The sequence below is a fragment of the Bombina bombina genome, chromosome 6, assembly GCF_027579735.1.
Source record: "Bombina bombina isolate aBomBom1 chromosome 6, aBomBom1.pri, whole genome shotgun sequence".
Classification (NCBI taxonomy): Eukaryota; Metazoa; Chordata; class Amphibia; order Anura; family Bombinatoridae; genus Bombina; species Bombina bombina.
This window is the reverse complement of record NC_069504.1, coordinates 890,954,615-890,979,260: the sequence shown is the minus strand read 5'-3', so window position 1 is coordinate 890,979,260 and position 24,646 is coordinate 890,954,615. Positions and strand designations below refer to the sequence as shown.

Here is a 24,646-nt window from a genome sequence, read left to right as displayed (position 1 = left end):
AGGGACAGGGGTTTTACTCAAATCTTTTCGTAGTCCCCAAGAAAGAGGGCACGTTTCGACCCATTTTAGATCTAAAAAGTCTAAACAAGTTTCTCAGAGTCCCATCCTTCAAGATGGAGACTATTCAAACAATTCTGCCATTGATCCAGTAAGGTCAATATATGACTACCATGGACTTGAAGGATGCATATTTTCATATTCCTATCCACAGGGATCATCACCAGTTCCTAAGGTTTGCCTTTCTAGACAAACACTTTCAGTTCGTGGCTCTTCCCTTCGGGTTGGCCACAGCACCCAGGATTTTCACGAAGGTTCTAGGGTCCCTTCTGGCGGTTCTCAGGCCACGGGGTATTGCAGTGGCGCCTTATCTGGACGATATTCTGATTCAGGCGTCGTCTTACCATCTGACAAAGTCTCACACAGACATGGTTCTGTCCTTTCTGAGGACTCACGGGGGGAAGGTGAATCTAGAAAAGAGTTCACTAATCCCACAGACAAGGGTTCCCTTCTTTTGAACTCTGATAGATTCCATATCCATGAAAATTTTCTTGACGAAGGTCAGAAAGTTAAAGATTCGGAATACATGCCGAACCCTTCAGTCCAATCCTCGGCCATCAGTGGCTCAGTGCATGGAGGCAATAGGATTGATGGTGGCGGCAATGGACATTGTTCCGTTTGCTTGTTTTCATCTCATACCACTACAATTGAGCATGCTAAGGCAGTGGAATGGACATTATGCAAATTTGTCTCCTCAGATAGACCTGGATCAGGAGACAAGAGACTCTCTTCTTTGGTGGTTGTCGTCGGATCATCTGTCCCAGGGGACGTGCTTCCGCAGACCCTCATGGGTGATAGTGACAACGGACGCCAGTCTACTAGGTTGGGGTGCAGTCTGGAATTCCCTGAAGGCTCAGGGTGTGTGGACTCAGTCGGAGTCTCTACTTCCAATCAATATTCTTGAGTTGAGAGCAATATTCAATGCGCTTCAGGCGTGGCCTTAGTTGGCTTCGGGCAAATTCATCCGCTTTCAGTCGGACAACATCACGACTGTGGCTTACATCAATCATCAAGGGGGAACAAGGAGTCCCTTAGCGATGACAGAAGTATCAAGGATAATTCAATGGACGGAGGCTCACTCTTGTTATCTGTCAGCAATCTACATCCCAGGAGTGGACAACTGGGAAGCGGATTTCTTAAGCAGACAGACGTTTCATCCGGGGGAGTGGGAACTCCATCCGGAGGTCTTTGCCACTCTGATTCTCAGATGGGGTTAGCGCTGCGGAATCTGTGGGCGCTCTATAAATAACCGATAATAATAATAATAATAATGGGGCAGACCAGAATTGGGTCTGATGGCATCTCGTCAGAATGCCAAGCTTCCGAGATACACATCCAGGTCAAGGGATCCTCAGGCCGAACTGATAGACGCCTTGGCTGTGCCTTGGTCGTTCAACCTAGCTTATGTGTTGACACCGTTTGCTCTCCTTCCCCGGGTGATTGCTCGGATCAAGCAGGAGAAGGCTTCAGTAATTCTAATCGCACCTGCGTGGCCTCGCAGGACTTGGTATGCCGATCTAGTTGACATGTCCTCTCTACCGCCGTGGAGGCTTCCATTGAGGCAGGACCTTCTCATTCAGGGACCCTTTCAACACCCAAATCTAGTTTCTCTGCAACTGACTGCTTGGAGATTGAACGCTTGATTTTATCTAAACGGGGGTTCTCTGATTCGGTCATTGATACTTTGATTCAGGCACGTAAGCCTGTTACTAGGAAGATCTACCATAAGATATGGCGTAAATATCTTTATTGGTGTGAATCCAAGGGCTACTCATGGAGTAGAATTAGGATTCCCAGAATACTGTCTTTTCTCCAAGAAGGATTGGAGAAAGGGTTATCAGCAAGTTCCTTAAAGGGACAAATCTCTGCTTTGTCAGTTTTACTACACAAACGTTTTGCAGATGTTCCAGATGTTCAGTCTTTTTGTCAGGCTCTGACCAGAATCAAGCCTGTGTTTAGACCTATTGCTCCACCCTAGAGTTTGAATTTAGTTCTTAATGTTCTTCAAGGGGTTCCGTTTGAACCCATGCATTCCATAGATATTAAGTTATTATCTTGGAAAGTTTTGTTTTTGGTTGCTATTTCTTCTGCTCATAGAGTTTCTGAGCTGTCAGCGTTACAATGTGACTCGCCTTATCTTATCTTTCATTCTGATAAGGTGCTTCTACGTACCAGACGTGTTCCTTTCTAAGGTTGTCTCAAATAAGAATATTAATCAGGAAATTGTGGTTTCTTCATTATGTCCTAATCCTTCTTCTAAGAAGGAGCGTCTGTTGCATAACTTGGACGTGGTCCGTGCCCTGAAGTTTTACTTTCAGGCGACTAAAGAATTTCGTCAATCTTCTTCTTTATTTGTTGTTTTTTCTGGAAGGCATAGGGGCCAGATAGCTACGGCTACCTCTCTTTCCGTTTGGCTGAAGAGTATCATCCATCTGGCATATGAGACTGCTGGACAGCAGCCTCCTGAAAGAATTACGGCTCCTTCCACTAGGGCTGTGACTTCCTCAAGGGCATTTAAAAACGATGCTTCTGTTGAACAGATTTTCAAGGCTGCAACTTGGTCGTCTCTTCACACTTTTTCCAATTTTTCAAAATTTGATACTTTTGCTTCTTCTGAGGCTGGTTTTGGGAGAAAGGTTCTTCAAGCAGTGGTGCCTTCCGTTTAGGTGCCTGTCTTGTCCCTCCCTTTTCATCCGTGTCCTATAGCTTTGGTATTGTATCCCACAAGTAAGGATGAAATCCGTGGACTCGTCATATCTTGTAAAAGAAAAGGAAATTTATCCTTACCTGATAAATTTATTTCTTTTACAATATGACGAGTCCACGGCCAACCCTGTCATTTTTAAGACAGGTATATACTTATTTTTATTAAACTTCAGTCACCTCTGCACCTTTGGCTTTTCCTTTCTCTTCCTAACTTCGGTCGAATGACTGGAGGTGGAGGGAAGGGAGGAGCTATATATACAGCTCTGCTGTGGTGCTCTTTGCTACTTCCTGTCAACAGGAGGATAAATCCCACAAGTAAGGATGAAATCCGTGGACTCGTCATATCGTAAAAGAAATAAATTTATCAGATAAGCATAAATTTCCTTTTTATATACAATAAAATTGTGTTTCTTTTTCTTTATTAATGCTGAAAAAAAGTACTTTAGTTATAGATCAATATTTTTTTATTTTCTGTCCGTATCTAAATATATATAAAAATAAATAAATATATATACACTGCTCAAAAAATAAAGGGAACACTAAAATAACACATCCTAGATCTGAATGAATAAAATATTCTAATTAAATACTTTGTTCTTTACATAGTTGAATGTGCTGACAACAAAATCACACAAAAATTAAAAAATGGAAATCAAAATTTTCAACCCATGGAGGTCTGGATTTGGAGTCACACTCAAAATTAAAGTGGAAAAACACACTACAGGCAGATCCAACTTTGATGTAATGTCCTTAAAACAAGTCAAAATGAGGCTCAGTAGTGTGTGTGGCCTCCACGTGCCTGTATGACCTCCCTACAACGCCTGTGCATGCTCCTGATGAGGTGGCGGATGGTCTCCTGAGGGATCTCCTCCCAGACCTGGACTAAAGCATCCACCAACTCCTGGACAGTCTGTGGTGCAAAGTGAAGTTGGTGGATGGAGCGAGACATGATGTCCCAGATGTGCTCAATTGGATTCAGGTCTGGGGAACGGGAGGGCCAGTCCATAGCATCAATGCCTTCGTCTTGCAGGAACTGCTGACACACTCCAGCCACATGAGGTCTAGCATTGTCTTGCATTAGGAGGAACCCAGGGCCAACCGCACCAGCATATGGTCTCACAAGGGGTCTGAGGATCTCATCTTGATACCTAATGGCAGTCAGGCTACCTCTGGCGAGCACATGGAGGGTTGTTCGGCCCCTCAAAGAAATGCCACCCCACACCATTACTGACCCACTGCCAAACTGGCCATGCTGGAGGATGTTGCAGGCAGCAGAACGTTCTCCACGGCGTCTCCAGACTGTCACGTCTGTCAAATGTGCTCAGTGTGCCCCTGCTTTCATCTGTGAAGAGCACAGGGCGCCAGTGGCGAATTTGCCAATCTTGGTGTTCTCTGGCAAATCTCAAACGTCCTGCACGGTGTTGGACTGTAAGCACAACCCCCACCTGTTGACGTTGGGTCCTCATACCACCCTCATGGAGTCTGTTTCTGACCTTTTGAGCAGACACATGCACATTTGTGGCCTGCTGGAGGTCATTTTGCAGGGCTCTGGCAGTGCTCCTCCTGTTCCTCCTTGCACAAAGGCGGAGGTAGCGGTCCTGCTGCTGGGTTGTTGCCCTCCTACGGCCTCCTCCACATCTCCTGATGTACTGGCCTGTCTCCTGGTAGCGCCTCCATGCTCTGGACACTACGCTGACAGACACAGCAATCCTTCTTGCCACAGCTCGCACTGATGTGCCATCCTGGATGAGCTGCACTACCTGAGCCACTTGTGTGGGTTGTAGACTCTGTCTCATGCTACCACTAGAGTGCAAGCACCACCAGCATTCAAAAGTGACCATAACATCAGCCAGAAAGCATAGGAACTGAGAATTGTTCTATGGTCACCACCTGCAGAACCACTCCTTTATTGGGGGTGTCTTGCTAATTGCCTATAATTTCCACCTGTTGTCTATCCCATTTGCACAACAGCATGTGAAATTGATTGTCACTCAGTGTTGCTTCCTAAGTGGACAGTTTGATTTCACAGAAGTGTGATTGACTTGGAGATACATTGTGTTGTTTAAGTGTTCCCTTTATTTTTTTGAGCAGTGTATATATATATATATATATATATATATATATATATGTGTGTATATATATATGTGTGTGTGTATATTTTTATATAATGTGTTAATATATACATGCAGTCACAACCAGCATACTCCTGTCTGTAACTTCCTGTCTAATCTATCTTCCGTACTGAGAATGCCAAGCAAGCAATCCTGACACTAATATATAACTATGTAACAATTACTTCACATATATTATCCTCTGCCTCTTTTAATTTTTCTCAGGTTCACTTCCTCGCTTTTGACTGGTTCTGTTATGCCTCTTAGTCACTTGCCACTCCCCCTCTCACTACCGGCCGGGAGGTGCACATGTCTCTGGAGCTCATGGCTGTTGCTGTGCTGCATGGAATGGAGATGACAAGGAAGTGACAAACGCTCAGAGCAGGTGTATTGTTGAGTATTTGTATAAATAAATATTTCTATATATTTCTCTGTGTCTCTGTTTAAAAATATATATACATATATGTATGTGTGTGTGTGTGTATATATATATATATATACAGTATGTGTGTATGTGTATATATATATATATATATATATGTGTCTATATACAGTATATATGTGTATGTATGTGTGTGTATATATATATATACATTTATATATAAATATATATAGACACACACAACAAGCCCATACATGTGTGTGTTGTAGAAGCAGTACATGTATAATTAATAAAAAAGAAGGCTAACACACTTGTTTCTCTGTACATTGCCAAATGGTTATATATAGAATGTGTGTGCTGGCTATTCTGAAGTGTGTGTATTTATATATATCAATTTAGCCTCTTTCTTTTTTTCTGATTCTCAATTCTGGCATTTTACTTTTTTTTCTGTGAGTCTAGATTTCAACATTCCTGGTTAATATGTCAACCTAGGCTTGAAAAGGCAAGCAGAAAAAAAACAAGTCTATTGCTTTCTCTGGTGATCACCTGTTTTGGCATTAGGTCATTGCACAGTGGGGTAGTACATGACACAGTTGGTAAGCAAGATTCTTTTATCTTTAGTTAGTATCAGAAATAATAAAATTGTGTAATAATCGCACTGATCAAAGAAGGAGGCAACTTATCTGACCCTGCTGAAATTTTTGGAAATCATGTGTGCATACAAGTCTGTGTTTATTGTTTGTGTGCACATTGGCAAAAAAATATATGCATTACTACATGCTAATTCAAGAAGCTGATTTTTTTGTTTCCTGAAAGTCTTGCATAAGGTGCTGTCATAAGATACAAAACCAAGCATATCTTGCTAAATAATACAACATCAGAATAAGGCTAAACTATATAACAGCAGATTTCTACCTGCTACTAAATTATAATAAACGTTTGTAAACATTTTTTATTTGATTTTTTTTTTCCCCATAGATCAAGAAAAGCTAATGTAAAATGCACTGTTTAAAAAAGACTTGTAATATTTCTCCTTTTTCTGCAGTTAGTTGTAATGCCACCAAATAAGGATGTTTGGGATGGAGTTCTTCTTATCTCCTGTTTCCTACAAGCTGGCTTGGTTTTTGGGGCTCTCCGGTCTTTTGGCGTTTTTTTCCCAGAGTTTGTAGAATATTTTGGCTCTGCAGCTGGAAGTGTCTCGTGGGTGACATCATGTGGCGTTGCTGTGCAGCAGTTGATGAGTAAGTTACATATTCAACAAACTGGGTATAGTAATGCTTTATGACTCATTCTGTAGATATATATGGCAGGGGAGGGGTTAATGGAATGCTGTTTTGTACAAAGATTGCAAGAGCTTATGGAAGGAATTCTTAAGCATTATGGGAGAGGGGGTCAAGGAGCTATACTTCATGTTTCTAGGTTCATAGGGATTAAGAGACTTAAGTTTAAAACCAGTTTGCAATTAATTATTAGGAACTGATTGTGAGAAGAAAAGGCAGGATAGACAGGGATATGTAGGGGACTAGTGTATCTGAATCAGTGATTATGCTTACTCAGAAGATCTGGAGTTGTATGTATCAGAGGAAACATCTCTATCTCATCTATGCTGAAATTACTATTTAGAAAAAATAATAGACACTGATGTATTTAATTTCATAGGAATATAACCTTTACAGTAGGAGAAGCGTTTACAAATTCATAGGCATTTTATCATAGTTAAAGGGACAGTCTAGTCAAAATTAAACTTTAATGATTCAGATAGAGAATGCAATTTTAAATAACTTTTAAATTTACTTTAATCATCAAATTTGCTTTGTTCTCTTGGTAGTCTTTGTTGAAAGCTAAACCTAGGTAGGCTCAAATGCTAATTTTCTTCTTAAACGGGAAGAGTCCACAGCTCCATTCATTACTTTTGGGAATTCAGAACCTGGCCACCAGGAGGAGGCAAAGTCACCTCAGCCAAAGGCTTAAATACCTCCCCCACTTCCCTCATTCCCCAGTCATTCTTTGCCTTTGTCTCAGGAGGTTGGCAGAGAAGTGTCAGAAGATTGAAGATAGTCTCTCATGGAGGGTAGTACTCTTAGAAATGGGACTGGAGTTTTAAGTAATCCTATCAGCCTCTCAGTGAGCGCATGGGTGAAAGTTAGAGTCTGGAGATGCAGGGAGAGTCTTTCTGCGAAACCATCCCGACTCATATTAACAGCTCCTGGGCAATCAGCGTTGACAAGTTTTGCCTGCCTTTATTCACTCAAGTCCATGTCAGAAGCGAAGCTACTATCTGTCACACTTGAAGGGCCGTGTTCCTGTTCCACGGCGTAGATTCCGGTAAGATCGTTTCATTTTATTTCGATATGTGAATGTAATGTTAACGCAAGAAGTCAGGGTCCCAGTGGGACTCCTTTATCTTATGGAATCAAGGGTTAATATCTACTGAGGGGGTTATTGAACAGGGGGTGGGGGCTTTAATCATGTTTGTTATGTGAGTTTGTTATGTTTGTTATGTGATTTTGTCTGCTATTGTGTAGTGATACTTGGGCTCATGGCTATTTGGACATAACGGCCTTATTTCATCAGTTTGCACGGTCCTAGGGACTGGCGCTTTTTTTGGCTTACACGATCCACCTCGTGACCGGGTGTGGTCACGTTGTATTCCATTTCCGCACCTTGACTGAGTGTGTTTGTTCATAGGATTCTGATTTTTTGGAGACGGATATCTCAGATTCTGAGTATACGTCTTGCGAAGAGTATGAAATGGCCAGGGTTATTTATCCATGGCCATCAGTTATGTTCCGATTTATTTGTCGTACTAGAGTACTCTCTTCCCCCGAATCAGGGAATTTAGAGTGCGTTGAGTCATCTGCCTCTGAGGATTCCATGTCCCGTGAGGTACGTGCACCAGAACCTTCTTTTGCTATGCAAGCAGATGTCCCTATGGCCGCTACTCCTCCGAAAGGCGGCTTGTTTCCTCCAGAGGCCATATCTATGGCACTGGCACATTTATATCTTCCTAGTGAGGTATTTTTAAGGTGTGGGATTGCTTGAGTCAGTTAGACGTTAGAGCAAGGAAGTTGTAAAGTAGATGTTAGTAAAAGATTCTTCAATCAAGAGTATTTTTTAAGTAGCCCAAGATTGTACTGCTTTGTTCTGGGGTGTAGCCGTAGTCCATATCAGTCTCTTCAGTACAGCAGTTATGGCTTTAGAGCAATGGGAACTTGTGGGATATAATTCTCACTGCGCCTCCCATATAGTTAATGCTGCCCTAATCCTGATAGCCTAAGTAAGATTACTCAGGCTTTATCTTTTCTCCACAGGGCTATGTGAGGGAGAGGACCTCTCAAACCTGCTGAGCTGCCTTGCTGTCTGGTAGATTTAAAAGGTAAGTGCCAACTTTTTATTCTGGGTCTGGGAAAGAATAGAAGGATCCAGAGGAAGTGGAGCACTTTATTTACAAGGGATATAGAACCTCCTATATACCAAAGGAGGGGATTTATAGACAGCATCGTTTAAGCAGGCACTGGGGCTAAGGAGAGAGTTTCATGATTAAGTGATTTTTCACTGCTCACAGGGGTTTATATATCTGGGACTGAGGAGATGGGCTCATTAGAGGTGGTGTGTTACTGTTCTCAGGGCTAAGCAGCGACTCTACACTCAGTTTACTTCCAGGCTTTGTAGTTTATATCTCCCGGTGTCTTAACTTTAAGTATTAAAATGGCGACCGGGAGATTGCCTTTGGAAATGCCCACGATGGGCGGAATTATGTGTGGCGCCAATTTGGGTTGCGCACAACTTTCCTTTACGCTTCCTAACGCTTCCTGTTATCGGAAGGATCGGAAGGATCAGAGAGTTTGAATTTTTCAATAGAGCCCTCAGTATTTAAACATACATTAGGACCGGACAGCGCTGCAGTGGAGTTCCGGTCCTTTTTTTCTGAGGGAATGTATCTGGTATCAGACAGCTAAATGGGAACCTCAGCAAAGTTAGCTGAGGGTTAGAAAGGTCATACAGTATTTGTGTACCATTTTAGTACTATTTTCTGCACAAAAAATAACAACTTATGTTTTAACATTTAAAGTGACAGTACCGTTTTTTTCTGTGTTCATTTTTATTAAAAAATGTATGACTTTTATTTGATTATCATCCATTGTGAGTCAGTATGGATCAAGAAGCCCTGCATAGGGTCTCTTGTTCTTTATATTTTGATAACTATATGGAACCACCAATCCCTTTTGTTTTCTCATGTTGTAAGAGTACTTAAAAAGAAAAAGATAGATTTTTCTGAGCCAACTTCTTGTAAAGCGGATGTTGTTCAGGAGTCTATTGACAATGTTCAATATATGCCGCATCTTTCTCCTTAAATGTCCCAAAAAAAATGTATCGCCCACACATGCAGTGCCCTGCGCTTCCTCTCAAACTCCATGTGGAGTTACCTTACAAGACATCACTTCTCTAATGTCATTGGCAGTATCTGAGACATTGTCTGCTTTTCCCATGCTGCAGGGAAAACGTAAGAGGAAATGTATTCACATAAAGGTTTCTGATACAGAAGTGGCTATTCTGAAAGTCTTCTTCCAGAAACTTGAAGAGGAAGATACTTCGGTAGTTCTGAGGGGGAAAACTCAGACAGTGTAATACCTTTATCTGATTCTGAAGTTGTTTTCTTCAGGTTTTGGCTTGTACACCTCCGTTTGTTAATTAAGGAGGTTTTAGCTACTTTGGACGACTTTGAGGCTAACTGCGTAGTCAATCCCAAAAAGTCCAATAAACTAAACAAGTATTTGATGTGCCCCCCATGGTGGAAGTATTTTCTGTACCAGTAAGGGCTACAAAGATTATTGCTAGGAATGGGAGAAACGGGTATCTCTTTTTTCTCCATACCCTATTTTTAATGGGATGTTTCCTATAGCGGACTCTATTAAGGAGTCTGGGGAAAAAGGGCAATGTCCACGCTAACCAGAGACTTACTATGCCCTTAGAGGATAGTTGTTCCTTTTAAGACCCTATGGATAAGAAGTTAGAGGGGTTGCTCAATAGAATGTATGTACATCTGGGTTACAACGGTAACCTGCGGTACTAACGTCACTAGTTTGACAGCATTCTAGTTTTATGCGTTGTCTGATTCTATTCAGACAAATACTCCCCTCGAAAAAATACAGGATAGGTTAAAGGCCTTTCAGTTAGCCAACTCCTTTATTACAGATGCTTCCCTTCATTTTGTTAACATGGAGCTAGGGTTTTAGGTTTGCCAATTGGGCCACAGAGCGTTATGATTAAAATCTTGGTCTGCGGATGTCTCATCTAAGTCTAATCCTTTGACGACTCCTTTACAAGGGTAAGACCTTGTTGGGACCTGGTTTGACGGAGATAATTTCTGACATTACGGGAGTTAGAGACAGAGAAATAAATAAAAGGGACGTCAGAGTAATTTTAGTTCCTTTCTAAAATTCTAGGAAAATCTTTCCTCTCCCTCTTCCAGGCGTGAGCTGTCCAGGCCTTCCTGGAGACCCATTCAGTCTTGGACTAGGAGAAAGCAATCCAAGAAGCCTGATGTTGAATCAGAGACAGCATGAAGGGCATGCCTCCGATCTGGGATTGGATCTTGTAGGGGCTGGCTTCCTTCTTTGTTCGGGCTTAGGTTCGAAATGTTCTGGATTCAATCTAAAGTTCGGACCTTTCCTTCCAGGGGCAGGTTTTCTGTTTTCAAGATTATCTGTAGACCAGACAAAGGAGAGGTATTCTTACATTGTGTGCGGGACCTCTCCGACTTGGATTAGTCCTGTTCCAATACAGGAACGAGGTCTGCATTTCTATTCCAATCTGTTTGGGGTTCCCAAGAAGGAGAGAACCTTCAGACCAACTTTAGATCTCAAAGTCCAAACAAGTTTGTCAGTGCCGTCTTTCAAGATGGAATCTACTTGTTTCATTTTTCCTTTGGTCCAAGAGGGTATATTTTCGACCAAGGTGGATTTAAGGGACATTTACTTGCATGTTCCCATCCACAGGGACCATCACAAGTTTCTAAGACAAACACTTCCAATTTGTGGCTTTTCCATTCGGCTTGCCTCAGCTCCCAGAATTTTCTCAAAGGTTCTGGGATCCCTACTAGTGGTACTCCGTTCGCGTTGCATAAGAGTGGTTATTTATCTGGACGACATTCTGGTTCAAACACCTTTTTTCAACAAGCAGGATCACACACGGAAATGTTATCCTTCCTGCGGTTTCAAGGATGGAAGGTGAATTTGGAAAAGAGTTCTTTAGTTCTATCTACAAAGATAGTTTCCTTGTGAACCATAATAGACTCCTTATCAATGAGAGTTATTTTGACAGAAGTCAGGAAATCAAAGATTTCGATTATTGCCTAGCACTTCAGTTCTCTCCTTGGCCGTCAGTGGCTCAGTGCATGGAGGTAATTGGGCTGATGGTTGCGGCAAGGAACATCATCCCGTTTGCTCGTTTCCACCTCAGTCCTCTGCAGTTAGGCATACTCGGGCAGTGGAACGGAGATTATGTGGATCTGTCTCCTTGATTACAGCTGGAGCAGGAGACAGGGATTCTCTACCTTGGTGGTTGTCTCAGGATCATCTCCTCCAGGGAACCTGCTTTCGCAGACCCTCTTGGGTGATTGTGACTACAGCCGCCAGATTTCTGGTATGGGGAGCAGGGGCTCCATAAAGACTCAGGGAACATGGAAGTTTCAGTAGGTCGGCGGTCACATTTGTCAAGGTATATGTAAAGATTAATACATATATATGTATATTATTATATATTTGACTAATCAATTCCAAATGATTAATTCATTCAGAAAAATTTACTTGAAACTCCTGTTCAGTTCTCCCCCCATTCAGTATGCAAAGTTGTTTTAAACATCCAAGTGAGGACAATAAAACATTTGGTCTATTTAATTTAAACAATCACTTAAAGGAATGTGGTAAAAGTGATTTTGAGAAAGAACAGAGTTTTATAGCTTGAGATAGGATAAAACAATTGAGCCACTTCCAAACATCCCTTTCCCCATACAGTGAGTGGGGACGGGGTGTCTGGGATTTGTCTTTGAGGCCTAATAAGATGGAAATTATGGCTTTTGACAGCTGCCTGTTAAGTGACCCCCTGTGAGCTATAGACACATGTTACAGTTAAGCTATTTTAAATTCAACTTTTGATACAGCCTACATGATAATAAAATAAAAAATTAATATATAACAATGTTTCATGGCTGTATTTTGTATGAATATATATATAGACATGTGTGTGTGGGGTACACATATGTACAGTATATTCAGACACATATTAAACATGGAGACCTAAGAGCAAACATTTCAAGATGTTTTCACCTATATATATATATTTTTGGAAGCATAGAATATCTTGGGATTTAACATGAGCATTCTAACAATTATTTCTTTTGCATGATGTACCGAGTCCACGGATTCATCCTTACTTGTGGGTTATTATCCTTCCTAACAGGAAGTGGCAAAGAGAGCACCACATCAGAGCTGTCTATATAGCTCCCCCCTTAACTCCACCCCCCAGTCATTCCCTTTGCCGGCTCTAAGCAGGAAGGGTAAAGTGAAAGAGGTGTTAAGCTGTTAGTTTTATTTTATCTACAATCAAGAGTTTGTTATTTTTAAATGGTACTGGTGTTGTACTATTTACTCTCAGGCAGGACATAGATGAAGATTTCTGCCTGGAGGATTATGATCTTAGCATTTGTAACTAAGGTCCACTGCTGTTCCCACAGAAGCTGAGGAGTACAGGAAAACTTCACTGTGAGTAACGGTTTCTTGCTATACAGCAATGAGGTATGTTCAGTCATATTTTCTGCAGAGACTGTGTTAACTCAGAAAGGCTTACAGTATCCCCATTAGGGGAAGGGGAAGCAGTAATCCAGGGGCGAGATCCGATATCGATCGCAGTTTGCGGCGCAAGCGAGGGAACCGGCGTCGCCCGCAGTTTCAGCTCGCAACTCGAGCCATCCCATATAGGTTGCCGTCAGATGCTAACGTGCCGTAAGTCTCACAAACCAGCGATGTCCAGAAATCTGCGCAAGTACAAATTTCTGGCGTCGCCAGTGACTTGCGGCACGTTAGAAACTGCCGGCGCCTATAAAACCTGACTAAAGTTTAAAACACCCGCACTGTCTAACACGCCTCCCTAACATAGCCCGCACTGTCTAACACGCCTCCCTAACATAGCCCGGACTGTCTAACCCTCTATCCGCTATCCCCCCTCACTATCCTAACAATAAAAAAGCTATTAACCCCTAAACCGCCGTACCCCGCCGCAACCTAATAAAGTTATTAACCCCTAAACCGCCGCTCCCGTACCCCGCCGCCAGCTATATTATATCTATAACCCCCTAAAGTGAGCCCCTAACACCGCCGCCATCTATATTAAAATTATTAACCCCTAATGTAAGCCCCTTACACCGCCGCCATCTCTATTAAAATGATTAACCCCTTATTTAATCTACCTACCCCGCCGCCAGCTATATTATCTATATTAACCCTAAGTATATTATAGTTAATATAGGTATTACATTATATATATTAACTATATTAACCCTAATTATATTAGGGTTAATATAGTTAATATAGTTACTATAGTATTTATATTAACTATATTAACTCTATCTAACCCTAACACCCCTAACTAAATTTAAATTAAATTAATCTAATTCATTTATAAACAAAAATATTCCTATTTAAATCTAAATACTTACCTATAAAATAAACCCTAAGATAGCTACAATATAATTAATAATTACATTGTAGCTATGTTAGGGTTAATATTTATTTTACAGGTAAATTGTTAATTATTTTAACTAGGTATAATAGATATTAAATAGTTATTAACTATTTAATATCTACCTAGTTAAAATAATTACCCAATTACCTGTAAAATAAATCCTAACCTAAGTTACAAATACACCTACACTATCAATAAATTTAATAAACTACAAACATCTATCTAAAAATACAATTAAATTAACTAAACTAAATTACAAAAACAAACAAACACTAAATTACAAAAAATAAAAAAAAGATTACAAGATATTTAAGCTAATTACACCTATTCTAAGCCCCCTAATAAAATAATAAACCCCCAAAATAAAAAAAATTCCCTGCCCTATTCTAAATTCAACAAATTTCAAAGCTCTTTACCTTACCAGCCCTTAAAAGGGCCTTTTGTGGGGCATGATCGGAACAGCCAATAGAATGCGAGCTCAATCTGATTGGCTGATTGGATCAGCCAATCGGATTGAACTTGAATCTGATTGGCTGATTCAATCAGCCAATCAGATTTTTTTAACTTAATTCCGATTGGCTGATAGAATCCTATCAGCCAATCGGAATTCGGCGGACGCCATCTTGGATGACGTCATTTAAAGGTACCTCATTCCAAGTTCAGCAGTCGGCCGAGATGGATGCTCCGCGGCGGTGGAGCGAAGAAAGAAGATTGAAGATGCCGCCGGAAGAATGAAGACTTTGCTGCCGCTTGTAGGAAGACGTCGCCGGAGGAATAATTCTTCTTTGCCGCTTGGAGGAAGACATCGCCGGAGGAAGAATTCTTCTTTGCCGCTTGGAGGAAGACATCGCCCGGATCGGATCAGGAGTTCGGCCCGGTGTGGTGAAGACAAGGTAGGGAGATCTTCAGGGGGGTAGTGTTAGGCTTTTTTAAGGGGGGTTTGGGTGGGTTTAGAATAGGGGTATGTGGGTGGTGGGTTGTAATGGGGGGGGGGTATTGTATTTGTTGTATGCAAAAGAGCTGAATTCTTTGGGGCATGCCCCACAAAAGGCCCTTTTAAGGGCTGGTAAGGTAAAGAGCTTTGAAATTTGTTGAATTTAGAATAGGGCAGGGAATTTTTTTTATTTTGGGGGTTTATTATTTTATTAGGGGGCTTAGAATAGGTGTAATTAGCTTAAATATCTTGTAATCTTTTTTTTATTTTTTGTAATTTAGTGTTTGTTTTTTTTTGTAATTTAGTTTAGTTAATTTAATTGTATTTTTAGATAGATGTTTGTAGTTTATTAAATTTATTGATAGTGTAGGTGTATTTGTAACTTAGGTTAGGATTTATTTTACAGGTAATTGGGTAATTATTTTAACTAGGTAGATATTAAATAGTTAATAACTATTTAATATCTATTATACCTAGTTAAAATAATTAACAATTTACCTGTAAAATAAATATTAACCCTAACATAGCTACAATGTAATTATTAATTATATTGTAGCTATCTTAGGGTTTATTTTATAGGTAAGTATTTAGATTTAAATAGGAATATTTTAGTTTATAAATGAATTAGATTAATTTAATATAAATTTAGTTAGGGTTAGATAGAGTTAATATAGTTAATATAAATACTATAGTAACTATATTAACTATATTAACCCTAATATAATTAGGGTTAATATAGTTAATATATATAATGTAATACCTATATTAACTATAATATACTTAGGGTTAATATAGATAATATAGCTGGCGGCGGGGTAGGTAGATTAAATTAGGGGTTAATCATTTTAATAGAGATGGCGGCGGTGTAAGGGGCTTACATTAGGGGTTAATAATTTTTATATAGGTGGCGGCGGTGTAAGGGGTCAGATTAGGGGATAGATAAGGTAGATGGCGGCGGTTTTAGAGGCTCACAGTAGGGGGTTAGTTTATGTAGATGGCGGCGGGGTCCGGGAGCGGCGGTTTAGGGGGTAATAACTTTATTAGGGATTTCGGGGGGGGGGGGATCGCGGTTGACAGGGAGATAGACATTGCGCATGCGTTAGGTGTTAGGTTTATTTTAGCAGATCGCGGTTGACAGGGAGATAGACATTGCGCATGCGTTAGGTGTTAGGTTTATTTTCTAGTTAGTTTAGGGAGTTACGGGGCTCCAATAGTCAGCGTAAGGCTTCTTACGGCTGCTTTTTGTGGCGAGGTGAAAATGGAGTAAGTTTTCTCCATTTTCGCCACGTAAGTCCTTACGCTGCATATTGGATACCAAACTGCGCGGGTTTGGTATACCTGCCTATGGCCCAAAAAACTGCGGGCGACGGCAGAAATATATACGGGCGTAACTTCTAGGTTACGCCGTATATGTGATACCAAATCCGCGCAAATATTGGCGTCGCCGGCTTTTGCGGGCGACGATTTATATCGGATCGACCCCCTAGTGTTATAAGAGGCTTTACTAGCTTGCATAAAGGGTTAATTTTTTGGGGCACTCATTTTGTTTATGATAGATTGGGACAAACGTTTGTGTGTTCTGGGAGTAACGTTTTTTATTTTTGATGGGACATTTGCTTGAGGGTTCATTTGGCTTATTTGGGGTTGTTATAACCCTCATGGTTTTCAGACAAGGTTTGTTAGATTTTAGGAAAGATGTTCCCTCAGACAGATTCAGATATGACAGCATTTAAATTTAAGCTAGAGCACCTCCGCTTATTGCTTAGGGAGGTTTTAGCTACTCTGGATGATTGTGACCCTATTGTAGTTCCAGAGAAATTGTGTAAAATGGACAAATATTTAGAGGTTCCTGTTTACACTGATGTTTTTCCGGTCCCTAAGAGGATTTCGGACATTGTTACTAAGCAGTGGGATAGACCAGGTATTTCGTTCGCTCCCCCTCCTGTTTTTAAGAAAATGTTTCCCATTTCTGACACCATAAAGCACTCATGGCAGACAGTCCCTAAGGTGGAGGGAGCTATTTCTACTCTGGCTAAGCGTACAACTATACCTATTGAGGACAGTTGTGCTTTCATTGATCCTATGGATAAAAAATTAGAAAAATTTTTGTTCATCAAGGTTTTCTTCTTCAACCTATAGCGTGCATTGTTCCTGTAACCACTGCAGCTGCCTTTTGGTTTGAGGCTCTAGAAGAGGCTCTTCAGTTGTAGACCCCACTAGATGATATTCTGGACAGAATTAAGGCTCTCAAGTTAGCTAATTCTTTTATTACAGACGCCGCTTTTCATCTTGCTAAGTTAGCGGCGAAAAATTCAGGTTTTGCCATTTTAGCGCGTAGAGCGTTATGACTTAAGTCCTGGTCAGCTGATGTGTCATCTAAATCTAAGCTTTTGTCAATCCCTTTCAAAGGTAAGACCTTATTCGGGCCTGCGCTGAAATAGATAATTTCAGACATTACTGGAGGGAAGGGTCATACCCTCCCTCAGGATAAGTCAAATAAGACAAGGACCAAACAAAATAATTTTTGCTCCTTTCGAAACTTCAAGAGTGGTCCCACTTCCTCCTCCTCTGTTTCAAAGCAAGAGGGGAACTTTGCTCAATCCAAGCCAACCTGGAGACCTAATCAGGCTTGGAACAAGGGTAAACAGGCCAAAAAGCCTGCTGCTGCCACTAAGTCAGCATGAAGGGGTAGCCCCCGATCCGGGACCGGATCTAGTATGGGCAGACTCTCTCTCTTTGCTCAGGCCTGGGCAAGAGACGTTCAGGATTCCTGGACAGTAGAAATTGTAACCCAGGGATACCTTCTAGATTTGAAGAATTCTCCTCCAAGGGGGAGGTTCCATCTTTCTCAATTGTCTGTAAACCCGTCAAAAAGAGAGGCGTTCTTACGCTGTGTAGAAGACCTTTTTACCATGGGAGTGATCTGCCCTGTTCCAAGAGCAGGGGCAGGGGTTCTACTCAAATCTGTTTGTAGTTCCCAAAAAAGAGGGAACCTTCAGACCAATTCTGGATCTCAAGATCCTAAACAAATTCCAAAGAGTCCCATCTTTCAAGATGGAGACCATTCGGACTATCTTACCATTGATCCAGGAGGGTCAATATATGACCACCGTGGACTTAAAGGATGCGTATCTACACATTCCTATCCACAAAAATCATCACCAGTTCCTCAGGTTCGCCTTTCTGGACAAGCATTATCAGTTTGTGGCTCTTCCTTTCGGGTTGGCCACGGCGCCACAAATCTTCACGAAGGTGCTAGGGTCCCTTCTGGCAGTTCTAAGGCCGTGGGGCATAGCAGTGGCGCCTTATCTAGACGACATTCTAATTCATGCATCGACTTTCCAACTAGCCAAGTCTCACACGGACTTAGTGTTGGCCTTTCTAAGATCTCACGGGTGGAAGGTGAACGTAAAAAAGAGTTCTCTTTCCCCCCTCACAAGAGTTTCATTTCTAGGGACTCTGATAGACTCAGTGGACATGAAAATATTTCTGACGGAGATCAGGAAATCAAAGATTTCTCCAACATTGGTGTGTCCGGTCCACGGCGTCATCCTTACTTGTGGGATATACTCTTCCCCAACAGGAAATGGCAAAGAGTCCCAGCAAAGCTGGTCACATGATCCCTCCTAGGCTCCGCCCACCCCAGTCATTCTCTTTGCCGTTGCACAGGCAACATCTCCACGGAGATGGTTAAGAGGTTTTTGGTGTTTAAATGTAGTTTTCTCCTGTTAAGTGTAGTCAGTCCACGGGTCATCCATTACTTATGGGATTATAACTCCTCCCTAACAGGAAGTGCAAGAGGATCACCCAAGCAGAGCTGCTATATAGCTCCTCCCCTCTACATCATATCCAGTCATTCTCTTGCACCTAACCAATAGATAGGATGTGTGAGAGGACAGTGGTTATTAAAACTTAGTTTTTATTTCTTCAATCAAAAGTTTGTTATTTTAAACGGCACCGGAGTGTGTTGTTTTTTTCTCAGGCAGCATTAGAAGAAGAATCTACCTGAGTTTGTGTATGATCTTAGCGGACGTAACTAAGATCCATTTGCTGTTCTCGGCCATTCTGGGGAGCGAGGTAACTTCAGAACAGGGGACAGCGGGCAGGGTTCACCTGCAAAGAGGTATGTTGCAGTATATTATTTTCTAAGGAATGGAATTGACTGAGAAATTGCTGCTAATACCGATAAAATGTAAGTACAGCCTTTAATGCAGTAGTAGCAACTGGTATCAGGCTGTTATGTATGTATGTTGGCACTGAAGTATTTCTGGGGAATGGCACTTCACTAAGAAAATACTGTATACATATAACTTATAGCCTTTCTGCAGTGATAGCGACTAGCAACAGGCTTTTATTATCATTTCATATATTTATATTTAAAACGTTTACTGGCAGGTTAATCGTTTTTCTCTCTGAGGTACTTGGTGAAAAATTTATGGGCATTATTTTCCACTTGGCTGTCGTTTATTTTGAATAAATTCAGTTTACTGAGCTTCCCCACTGTTGCATTATGAGTGGGAGGGGCCTATTTTGGCGCTTTTACTACGCATTAAAAATTCAGTCACAGTCTTCCTTATTCTCCCTGCATGATCCAGGACGTCTCTGCAGAGCTCAGGGGTCTCCAAAACTAGTTTTGAGGGAGGTAATCACTCACAGCAGACCTGTTAGACTGTGTTTTGACTGTGATAAAAACGTATATATAATAGTTGTTATCCGTTTTTCTGGGTATTAAGGGGTTAATCATCCATTGCTAGTGGGTGCATTCCTTTGCTAAATTAATGCATTTACTGTAAATTTGGTTTCTATAACTAATCCGGTTCATTGTTATTGCAACTGTGACAGTTTTTTGTGTGCTTCTTAAAGGCACAGTAACGTTTTTTATATTGCTTGAAAATTGTTTTGAAAAGTATTTTCCAAGCTTGCTAGTCTAACTGCTAGTTTGTTTAAACATGTCTGACACAGAGGAATCTCTTTGTGCAATATGTTCAAAGGCCAATGTGGAGCCCAATAGAAATTTGTGTACTAATTGCATTGATGCTACTTTAAATAAAAGCCAATCTGTACATGTTAAGAAAATTTCACCAGACAACGAGGGGAAAGTTATGCCGACTAACTCTCCTCACGTGTCAGTACCTGCATCTCCCGCTCAGGAGGTGCGTGATATTGTGACGCCAAGTACATCAGGGCGGCCATTACAAATCACTTTGCAAGACATGGCTAATGTTATGACTGAAGTTTTATCTAAATTGCCAGAACTTAGAGGTAAACGCGACTACTCTGGGGTGAGAACAGAGTACGCTGATAATGTTAGAGCCATGTCTGATACTGCGTCACAAGTGGCAGAGCATGAAGACGGAGAGCTTCATTCTGTAGGTGACGAATCTGATCCAAATAGACTGGACTCAGACATTTCAAATTTTAAATTTAAGCTCGAGAACCTCCGTGTACTATTAGGGGAGGTATTAGCGGCTCTGAATGATTGTAACACGGTTGCAATCCCAGAGAAATTATGTAGGCTGGATAGATACTATGCGGTACCGGCGTGTACTGACGTCTTTCCTATACCTAAGAGGCTTACAGAGATTATTAACAAGGAGTGGGATAGGCCCGGTGTACCCTTTTCCCCCCCTCCTATATTTAGAAAAATGTTTCCAATAGACGCCACCACACGGGACTTATGGCAGACGGTCCCTAAGGTGGAGGGAGCAGTTTCTACTCTGGCTAAGCGTACCACTATCCCGGTGGAGGATAGCTGTGCTTTTTCAGATCCAATGGATAAAAAGTTAGAGGGTTACCTTAAGAAAATGTTTACTCAACAAGGTTTTATATTACAACCCCTCGCATGCATTGCGCCTGTCACGGCTGCGGCGGCATTCTGGTTTGAGTCTCTGGAAGAGACCCTTGAGACAGCTCCATTGGATGAGATTATAAACAAGCTTAAAACCCTTAAGCTAGCTAATTCATTTATTTCTGATGCTGTAGTACATCTAACTAAGCTTACGGCTAAGAATTCCGGATTCGCCATTCAGGCGCGCAGAGCGCTGTGGCTAAAATCCTGGTCAGCTGATGTCACTTCTAAATCTAAATTGCTTAACATACCTTTCAAAGGGCAGACATTATTCGGGCCCGGTTTGAAGGAAATTATCGCTGACATTACTGGAGGTAAGGGCCATGCCCTGCCTCAAGACAGAGCCAAACCAAGGGCTAGACAGTCTAATTTTCGTGCCTTTCGTAACTTCAAGGCAGGAGCAGCATCAACTTCCTCCGCTCCAAAACAGGAAGGATCTGTTGCTCGCTACAGACAGGGCTGGAAACCTAACCAGACCTGGAACAAGGGCAAGCAGGCCAGAAAACCTGCTGCTGCCCCTAAGACAGCATGAAGTGAGGGCCCCCAATCCGGAAACGGATCTAGTAGGGGGCAGACTTTCTCTCTTCGCCCAGGCTTGGGCAAGAGATGTCCAGGATCCCTGGGCGTTAGAGATCATATCTCAGGGATATCTTCTGGACTTCAAAGCTTCTCCTCTTGTGTACAAGATCTTTTACTAATGGGAGTGATCCACCCGGTTCCGCGGTCGGAGCACGGACAAGGGTTTTACTCAAATCTGTTTGTGGTTCCCAAGAAAGAAGGAACCTTCAGACCAATCTTGGATTTAAAGATCCTAAACAAATTCCTAAGAGTTCCATCGTTCAAAATGGAAACTATTCGGACAATCTTACCCATGATCCAAAAGGGTCAGTACATGACCACAGTGGATTTAAAGGATGCCTACCTTCACATACCGATTCACAAAGATCATTACCGGTACCTAAGGTTTGCCTTCCTAGACAGGCATTACCAGTTTGTAGCTCTTCCCTTCGGGTTAGCTACTGCTCCAAGAATCTTTACAAAGGTTCTGGGTTCTCTTCTGGCGGTACTAAGACCGCGAGGAATATCAGTAGCTCCGTACCTAGACGACATTCTGATACAAGCGTCAAGTTTCCAAACTGCCAAGTCTCATACAGAGTTTGTACTGGCATTTCTAAGGTCACATGGGTGGAAAGTGAACGAAGAAAAGAGTTCTCTATTGCCACTCACAAGAGTTCCCTTCTTAGGGACTCTTATAGATTCTGTAAAAATGAAAATTTACCTGACAGAGGACAGGTTAACAAAACTTCTAAATGCTTGCCGTGTCCTTCATTCCATTCCACACCCGTCAGTGGCTCAATGCATGGAGGTAATAGGCTTAATGGTAGCGGCAATGGACATAGTACCCTTTGCACGCCTGCATCTCAGACCACTGCAATTGTGCATGCTAAGTCAGTGGAATGGGGATTACTCAGATTTGTCCCCTATGCTGAATCTGGATCAAGAGACCAGAAATTCTCTTCTATGGTGGCTCTATCGGCCACATCTGTCCAAGGGGATGCCCTTCAACAGGCCAGATTGGACGATTGTAACAACAGACGCCAGCCTGATAGGATGGGGCGCTGTCTGGAATTCCCTGAAGATTCAGGGATTATGGACTCAGGAGGAGAGTCTCCTTCCCATAAATATTCTGGAATTAAGAGCAGTTTTCAATGCCCTTCTGGCTTGGCCTCAGTTAGCAACTCTGAGGTTCATCAGGTTTCAGTCGGACAACATCACGACTGTGGCTTACATCAACCATCAGGGAGGGACAAGGAGTTCCCTAGCGATGATGGAAGTCTCAAAGATAATTCACTGGGCAGAGTCTCACTCTTGCCACCTATCAGCGATCCACATCCCAGGCGTGGAGAACTGGGAAGCGGATTTTCTAAGTCGCCAGACTTTTCATCCGGGGGAGTGGGAACTTCATCCGGAGATCTTTGCCCAAATACTTCGGCGTTGGGGCAAACCAGATCTGGATCTCATGGCGTCTCGCCAGAACGCCAAACTTCCTTGTTACGGATCCAGATCCAGAGACCCGGGAGCGATTCTGATAGATGCTCTGACAGCACCTTGGGTCTTCAACATGGCTTATGTGTTTCCACCCTTCCCGATGCTTCCTCGATTGATTGCCAGGATCAAACAGGAGAGAGCATCGGTGATTCTAATAGCGCCTGCGTGGCCACGCAGGACCTGGTATGCAGACCTAGTGGACATGTCGTCCTGTCCACCATGGTCTCTACCTCTGAGACAGGACCTTCTGGTGCAGGGTCCTTTCAAACATCCAAATCTAATTTCTCTGAGGCTGACTGCATGGAGATTGAACGCTTGATTCTATCAAAGCGTGGATTCTCGGAGTCAGTGATTGATACCTTAATACAGGCTAGGAAGCCTGTTACCAGGAAAATTTACCATAAAATATGGCGTAAATACTTGCATTGGTGCGAATCCAAGAGTTACTCATGGAGTAAGGTTAGGATTCCTAGGATATTGTCTTTTCTACAAGAAGGTTTAGAAAAGGGTTTATCCGCTAGTTCGTTAATGGGACAGATCTCAGCTTTGTCCATCCTTTTACACAAACGTCTGTCAGAAGTTCCAGACGTTCAGGCTTTTTGTCAGGCTTTGGCCAGAATTAAGCCTGTATTTAAAACTGTTGCTCCGCCATGGAGCTTAAACTTAGTTCTTAACGTTTTACAGGGTGTTCCGTTTGAACCCCTTCATTCCATTGATATCAAACTGTTATCTTGGAAAGTTCTGTTTTTAATGGCTATTTCCTCGGCTCGAAGAGTCTCTGAGTTATCTGCCTTACATTGTGATTCTCCTTATCTGATTTTCCATTCAGACAAGGTAGTTCTGCGTACTAAACCTGGGTTCTTACCTAAGGTAGTCACTAACAGGAATATCAATCAAGAGATTGTTGTTCCTTCATTGTGTCCTAATCCTTCCTCAAAGAAGGAACAACTTCTGCACAATTTGGACGTTGTCCGTGCCCTGAAATTTTATTTGCAGGCAACTAAAGATTTTCGACAAACTTCTTCCCTGTTTGTCGTTTATTCTGGACAGAGGAGAGGTCAAAAGGCTTCGGCTACCTCTCTCTCCTTCTGGCTTCGTAGTATAATACGTTTAGCCTATGAGACTGCTGGACAGCAGCCTCCTGAAAGAATTACAGCTCATTCTACCAGAGCTGTGGCTTCCACTTGGGCCTTTAAAAATGAGGCCTCTGTTGAACAGATTTGCAAGGCTGCGACTTGGTCTTCACTTCACACTTTTTCCAAATTTTACAAATTTGACACTTTTGCTTCTTCGGAGGCTGTTTTTGGGAGAAAGGTTCTTCAGGCAGTGGTTCCTTCCGTATAAAGATCCTGCCTGTCCCTCCCGTCATCCGTGTACTTTTAGCTTTGGTATTGGTATCCCATAAGTAATGACTGACTACACTTAACAGGAGAAAACAAAATTTATGCTTACCTGATAAATTCCTTTCTCCTGTAGTGTAGTCAGTCCACGGCCCGCCCTGTTTTTTATGGCAGGTCTAAATGTTAAATTATACTCCAGTCACCACTACACCCTATAGTTTCTCCTTTCTCGTTTGGTTTTCGGTCGAATGACTGGATATGACGTAGAGGGGAGGAGCTATATAGCAGCTCTGCTTGGGTGATCCTCTTGCACTTCCTGTTAGGGAGGAGTTATAATCCCATAAGTAATGGATGACCCGTGGACTGACTACACTACAGGAGAAAGGAATTTATCAGGTAAGCATAAATTTTGTTTTTATTCTTCTATCAAGTGTTTGTTATTTTAAAATAGTGCTGGTATGTACTATTTACTCTGAA

The 24,646-nt window shown here is 41.9% G+C and overlaps 1 protein-coding gene across 4 annotated transcripts in view; it reads left to right on the top strand.

The window, feature by feature from the left end:
• Positions 1-24,646, top strand: part of LOC128663889 (monocarboxylate transporter 13) — a 236,521-nt gene that overhangs the window by 137,125 nt on the left and 74,750 nt on the right. For 2 of the 4 annotated variants that reach the window (XM_053718451.1, XM_053718450.1), the window contains 3 exons: positions 5,100-5,259; positions 5,716-5,852; positions 6,302-6,497. In XM_053718451.1, coding sequence (XP_053574426.1) covers positions 5,841-5,852; positions 6,302-6,497 — 208 coding nt within the window. In that variant the 5' untranslated portion in view covers positions 5,100-5,259; positions 5,716-5,840. Of the gene's footprint in view, positions 1-5,099; positions 5,267-5,715; positions 5,853-6,301; positions 6,498-24,646 lie in introns of all 4 variants that reach the window. The other 2 variants (XM_053718452.1, XM_053718453.1) reach the window with 2 other exon arrangements.